Source organism: Passer domesticus, chromosome 6 (genome assembly GCF_036417665.1).
Source record: "Passer domesticus isolate bPasDom1 chromosome 6, bPasDom1.hap1, whole genome shotgun sequence".
NCBI lineage: Eukaryota > Metazoa > Chordata > Aves > Passeriformes > Passeridae > Passer > Passer domesticus.
Window position 1 is genome coordinate 15,221,408 of NC_087479.1, and position 7,090 is coordinate 15,228,497.

The window sequence follows — 7,090 nt, forward strand, 5'->3', positions numbered from 1 at the left end:
TTCTGACAGGTTAAGCATCTTAGACACCACAAACCAACCCAGCATGTTCTTGGTTTAACTGGTAAAAGAGAAAGAAGTAAGCAAACAAAGACAAAAAGTGATCACAGTCACTACAAATGTCCAAGGTGCCCTGATCCAGTCTTGCTGCTGAGCACTACTCTGGCCTTAGGCATATTTACCTTATGAAAGGATACTTTCCTGCTGATATGAAGCTTGGAAAGACAGGAGAGGCCAAGTCCACACAATGGCCTCACCTTCCCATAACCAGATGTGGGATACACACAAGAAGGAGCCCATCTAGAAGACAGGTGACACATGAGTGGTCATTTAAAACAGACAAACATACTCTAATTTAATCAGGTATTGAAGCAGAAAAATTTTACCAGCTTTTATGATTAGTCACTTTGTATGGTAAAATGAGTCAGGAATGAGAGAAAATAGCACTCTTGAATTCTGCAATCTCATATTGTTTTCCTTTGATATAGCAGTGTAGTACTATTTTTTAGCATAAACCTCATTCAAACCCTAATAGCATAATCATCCTTGGAGGTCTGAAGAGATAAGCACAAAATAATTAATCAGAAGGCTTCTAAGGTGTTGCTTTGCCAGTTCAAAAATAAAGCACCTTTTCACTTCTTCTCTCCCTTGGACTCTTATTTTTCTTTAATACTCACATGTTTCTTTCCCCATTAACAAGGAACTTTTTTAGCTAGAGCAGAACTTAAGTAGGTAACAATGCATAGGAATTACAGATAAACTCAGAAGCACAAGGATTTAAAAGCAAAGGAGGAGGTCAGGACATAACAGTGATTTCCACTTGAAGGCAGTAGCAGACAGAAATAAAAGATGAGGTGTTGATACAGCCAACCTCCAGCATCCAAGATTTTTTGTTCTTTGTCCACGCAGTATCTGTGAAGAATGATGAAGGCCATGCTCCCACTGTGCTTGCTGGTGGCCATGCTTCACCTCAGTGTCCACAGTCTGACCCAGACTGGTCACCACACTGACCAGCCCGAGGCAACCGACACCCAGGAGCAGCATTCTCTCGAGGTAGATCCTCTTGAGTCCTGCCAAAGGATAATCCCGAGCAATACAGACTTTGCCTTTCACTTTTACAGGCAAGCAACCACTCAAGAACCTGACAAGAACGTTTTCTTTTCCCCAGTCAGCATCTCTGCTGCCCTTGCCCTTCTGGCCCTGGGCTCCCGAGGCAGCAGCCAGGCTCAGCTGCTGGAAGGACTGGCCTTTAACCTCAGCAGCATCCAGAAGGAGGAGATACACCACGGCTTTCGTCAGCTCCTCCGCTTGCTGAACTGCCCAGGCAGCCAGGTGCAGCTGAGCATGGGCAACACCCTGTTCATGGACAAACACCTGAAGCCAATGAAAACCTTTCTGAAGGACATCAAAAAACTCTACAGAGGAAAAGTTGTCTCTAGTGGCTTCCAGAATTCCACTGAAGCTAAAAGAGACATCAATGACTATGTAAAGAATAAAACCCATGGGAATATAAACCAAGTACTTGAGGACCTTGATCCAAACACTCTGATAGTAATTGTTAACTACATTTATTTCAAAGGTAAGTTACACAGATTCTATTTACTGCATCTGTTTTGTGCTGTTTCACCTGAAGTAAAACAAGTACACCAAGTTATTTCTGAATAATTTTTAAATGAACATGTTACATGAGCCTATTATGAAAAAATACTCTGAAATCTCCACCACTCTGAAACCTCTTCCACATCTAAATTTTTCTAGCACATATTTAGACTTCTAAGCATAAAAGTTCATTTACTTGTAATATCATGTTCAGGGAATTGCCAGGGAACAACAGATTCATTAATTGTTAAATTATCCTGTCAGACTTCATCTACTTATTATTTTAAAAATCAAAATGTTTTCATATTGTATGTGTGAAGTAGAAGACTAAAATCTGAAGACATAACAAAAATTGCCAAAAACTTCAATTTACTTACAGTCCATAACTATTACATGGGTAGGTACCTCTGGAGTTGGAGTCCAGATGTTCTACACCTTGTCATCATATTACACACATCCCAAGAGGTATTTGAATGTATTGCTTTGGAAATTAACTTCTTCTTGGGTGTTCATTTGTAGCAGCATGCAGGACATACATGGATTTTCCCACCCAGAAAGGAATATTTGGAAATTATGGACTTTTAGCAAAATAAAAAAATATTTTATTTCAAATACTTTATAAATTTTGGTGACCTAATCTCAGGTTTCCTAGTCTAAGCACCATACCAGAGCAAATTTCTTTCCTGGAGGGCAAGGGAGAAGGCTTAAACTTATAAAGTTTAATATTGTGGAGTTTATATTCCTTTATTTATTTTTTAAATTACACTATTTCTATTCATCATTTAAAAAAAAATGCCAAAAAAACATACTTACAGAATGGCAAGCTGTAATCCCAGTCTATTTGTTTAGTGAATGAACTTTTTTTATTACAAAATAAAATATCATATTCAGTTGAATAAACATATAGAGCAAAGCATCTTGAAGACTGAAGACCTTGAGGCTTTATTCCATAATGCAGTCATGTTCAGGTCCAAAAGTTTGTGTTTCTCTAGCATGTAAGCTCTTCCTTTGTATTACAAGATGAAAAGCATACAGGAAACCATGTGAGGAGCATAACATGCTACCTTTTAAAAGTTAAACATCTGCTGTGAAACTTGCTTTACAAACAATACTCTGAAAACAGCAAATCCCTGGATTCTGGTCAGTTTTCATTTGCTTCAAATAAAACATAAGGTAATACAATGAAGTTACTTCTTTTAATTTATCTGACTTAGAAAGATTGTCCACACAAAATTTAACCTGTGGTATTTAATTGTTACAGAGAATAAGATATTTAATAAACTTTGAACACCTCTTATCTCCAAGTGTAAATACTCAGATATGGTTTTATTTACTGTAAATTAGTCTGGACAAATTAACATATCCTCACTGAAATAAGTATTCAATTCCATTCTTTCTCTTTTGGTTTTAAGCTTACTGGGAAAATCCTTTCAATATTAAGGGGACTCACAAGGACTTTTTCCATGTGAATGCAAAGACCTCAGTTGAAGTGGAGATGATGACTCGAGATGGATTTTATAAAGCATACTCTGACAGGAAGCTGTCTTGCAAGGTGGTGCAGATTCCTTACAAGGGAGATGTTACAGCATTGTTTATCCTGCCCAAGAAAGGAAAAATGAAACAGTTGGAAAGTGCCCTGACAAAAAACACCATTTCTAAATGGGAAAGATCTCTTCAAAGATGGTAAATATAGAATTTTGATTTGATGATTCAAAGTAGTCAGAACCTGAAGTCTGAATGCTATGGTCAGGTTTTAGAGTTACTACCTTGCATTTTTGATGGGAGGTTTAAACAACAGAAGAAGTATAAAGGATCAGACCAAATGATTTGATACTTTCAGCAAAAATTAGAATCATCATTGTTTTGTGATGGGAGAAGAGGTCTCTGAAGTGGGAAATTTAATTCTTTTTTCCCCATACATTTTTCAGTTGATGCTAAGTATCACCATTTCCCTCATCTCAGGCAAAATATTTTGAGTGGTAATACTGTGACATAGCAATCAGTCCCTTAGAGGGAATGGGGTGGGAATTCCAAAAGCAGAAACTTCAAGGTTAGAATAAGAAATCAAACTTTGTCCCAAAAATGCTGGCAGCACTACTGTTTACTCTCCCATAAAGTGACTCTGTTGCAGGATCATAAAAGAAATATGAACTGATGTCTTTCTCCTTCCATATTTTTCTATCCTCCTCAGATCAGCATCTTCCTATCTTCTTTTTCTTGCCATGTTTCTCAGATGAAAAGATTAGCATTCTAGCACAGAAGAACTACCATCAAGCTAGGAATCTTCAGTCCAAGGCATGTTCTGATTGCAATAACTACCATAATTTACTTTTGTATTGACAGGAGGATGGAATTGCATATTCCAAAATTATCAATTTCAGGCACCTATGACTTAAAGAGGATCTTAATGAATCTGGGTGTAACCGATGTGTTTTCTAACCAGGCTGATCTGTCTGGAATCACAGGAAACCGAAATGTGAAGGTTTCAAAAGTAAGTTTATCAGCAGAAGCAACCATCTACGGATTCTTTAACAACCAATTGCCTTACCCTAAGTTCACCTGTGAAATTTGACTTATTGCTAGGGCTGGCTGATACTCTGAAATAGAACATTTAGCTGATAAAGTCCCTTTAAATTCCCTCAGACTTCTCCAAGATCTGGAGATAAGTATATTTTCTTTTATCTGACAAGCAAAGATGGAGGATAGATGTAGAGGTGGGTTTTAGTATTTAACCAGGAAACTAAACACAGCATATTTTGTACACGTAAAAGAAGTACCTATGGATGACCATGTTGTGCATGTCTTGCATCAGCACCCTGACAGAAAAAGTGGCCTTTTTCTAACATGCATTCTGTAATTTTAAAAGATTTAGAAACTGCTGTTGCTATTAAGACTCTGTTGAGTGCTAAAAACATAAAATGGACCAGACTTGAGGAAAACAACCAATTTACTGAAAATAATGTGTAGATAAAAACTAGCATTTTTACAACCATTCTGAAAACATCTCTTACAATTTTCTAGCATTTGGGGGCTAGTAAAAGAAAAATATTAAAAATGCCCAACAATAATTTAACAAAAAATTTGGTAGCAAGGTTGAATTCCTGGCTAAACTGTGTGCGTGTGCTGTTAGGAATACTTACAGAGTAGTTCTGGAACCCTATTCCCTTTCCCTGTGAAACTGACATTCCCTGTCAGTTTGCTTGGTTATTTTACTTTCAATTAATTCCACAAGGTGTGCAGTTGCTAAGGTCTGCATTGATGCACCTGTGGTGAAGAACACTGAATGTGTAAATATTTGCTTATTGAGACAACATTTCTAAGAATCACACAATGGTCTGTAGTGCCCTTCTTCCTGGTTCCTGGCTTACCAGCAATTTTTGTGAAAGGCAGTAGTTGAATTAACTTTGTGTAAATTTGAATAATTTCACGCCACATCTTCCTCATACATTAATTCTTGCTGTATTTTATTGTAGGCTACTCACAAGGCCCTGCTGAAGATCCATGAGAATGGCACAGAGGCTGCAGCAGCCAGCAGCATAGATTTTCTTCCTCATTCTGCCCCTCCCATTGTTAAATTCAATCATCCATTCTTGCTGCTGATTGTTGATCAGTATACTCAGAGCATCCTCTTCATGGGAAAAATTGTAAACCCAACTGAAAAATGACTGGTCAGTGGCTGGTCTTATTGGTTTGAATTGCATTTTATGGAATTGTTGTCCATTGAGATTAAAATTATATCCCAACAGTTATTAACAATTTTCTTTTTCCAAAGAATCAGGAAAGAGTGCAGTCATTCTTAGAAACATTCATTTTGCTTCGTCCTTCCACAGAAAATAACCACTGAGATATACCTATTAGTAAATAGTGAAGAATTTGATACATCAGCCTTTTAGTGATCAGTGCCATCTTTGAAAATCAAGGTAATGTCCAGCTGAGAGACTCAGTTGAAAGTTTTATTTACTGTAAATAAATAAAAATTTGACTGGATAAATCCAAATGAATTCTCTGCAAACTACAGGTTGGCTTCTGATATTGGGAGAGTTTCCAGTAGAAGGGAGGCACATCTACAAATTACACACTGGGAGAGTCAGTCACTTTAGACCAGGCCTAGACACTTCCTCTGAAGGTCAAGTCTTATTCCATGGCCATTAATGTAACAAACTCTACACAAAAATCCTATGTGGAAGCACTGCTGGGAAATGTTTTAGTTGGCTAGACATCCAAAAGTTTCTACTGGCATTGCATTATAGATTTAATCTTGTATTTCTTGTAAATAGAAGTCCCTTGTGGATGTTCAAAAGGGACAGGATATGAATACCTGGAAGGGGGAAGAACAAACAGTGAGATTAATCCTATCTCGAGAGTGTACATCTATGCTGGTAAATAAAGAGCTCTAAGATCTGTTCTCTAACCATGAGGTCAGCTGGCTTATCACGGGTCATATCTACATTGCTTAATTCTGACCCTGCAAGGCATCCCATCTACTTATTGGAAATGGGCCTTGGCCTGTGCTAACTCCAAACATATGCTTAGCACTTGTTTGGAAGAATCCTATGGTGGCATGTGTCTGAAACTGTTCTAAAAGTACAAGAATGTGCCTGCAGGCTGATGGCCAGGTCTGTTCCCCAGAACTGCTCTGTGTACTGCAACAAATGGAGCCAGAGTGAACAACAGAGGAGAGGGAAAGTGTCCCTTCACCACTCAGCCCTACAAGCTCCTCTCTGCTGGCAATTTGCATATTTTTGAATAACACTAAGTCCCAGGTGATGCTGATAGGCCTTCACAACTGCTTCTCAGAAATGAGGGAACTGGAGACCCTGATGTGAAGTAAGATTTGGCAGTTCAATAAAAGCCCTTCAAAACTATGTCAAGTCACAGACTGCGAGGCTCCCATGTAGTTAGCACAAATGTGTTTTGGTGGTCTCTCCTGATTTGTCCTGTGCATTTGCTGTAATTGTGTATGTTTATTTTCACAGTAAATATGAGTGCTTATTTTCAAAAGGCTGCTCCTCATTAATGATTTGTGGTGTTCCTCAGCTGATACCACAATGCTTTGATGATGCAGTTACCAGAAACACTTCAAACCTGAGCACAGAGAAATGACCATGAAGCATAAAATATGAAAGTTTAATTCTATCATGTTGTAACATAAATGACCCAAATGCAATTTAAAATGTTATACAACCTACTGTGGAAGCATAGGCATTGTCCATCATCTATATCCCCTTTCCTCCTTAAAAATATTGAAACCAAGATTTTTGTTATGATCCAGAAAGTCTGTCACTAGTTCAAGGATGCAGTTTCCTGCTAAGTGTGGCCTGATGCTGCAAACTGGAACGAGCTGGCAGAAAAAGGCCATTGGAGAGTCTCCCTTGGCAGGTGGACCCCTTGTTGAGAAAGGCTCAGCACCCAAGGCCAACATCATGCAGATATCCTTCCAACAACTGTGCAGGGGTAGGCAGAGAGAGCAGGCAGAGATGGAGGTGGAAAAGAG

General features: G+C 38.3%; 1 protein-coding gene across 1 annotated transcript; it reads left to right on the forward strand.

The window, feature by feature from the left end:
• The first annotated feature begins 903 nt into the window (after positions 1 to 903).
• LOC135302691 (alpha-1-antitrypsin-like) lies at positions 904 to 6,648 on the forward strand. Its single transcript, XM_064423489.1, has 4 exons — positions 904 to 1,576; positions 3,009 to 3,279; positions 3,940 to 4,087; positions 5,070 to 6,648. Exons 1-4 carry the CDS (start codon positions 919 to 921, stop codon positions 5,259 to 5,261), a joined length of 1,269 nt encoding a protein of 422 aa, XP_064279559.1. The 5' UTR covers positions 904 to 918; the 3' UTR covers positions 5,262 to 6,648.
• The last annotated feature ends 442 nt before the right edge of the window (positions 6,649 to 7,090 follow it).

Coding starts and splice junctions, on each gene's coding strand:
- LOC135302691 (XM_064423489.1), top strand. CDS start 919: ATGATGAAGGCCATGCTCCCACTGTGCTTGCTGGTGGCCATGCTTCAC. Junction 1,577..3,008: donor TAACTACATTTATTTCAAAG/GTAAGTTACACA, acceptor TTTGGTTTTAAG/CTTACTGGGAAAATCCTTTC. Junction 3,280..3,939: donor GAAAGATCTCTTCAAAGATG/GTAAATATAGAA, acceptor TTGTATTGACAG/GAGGATGGAATTGCATATTC.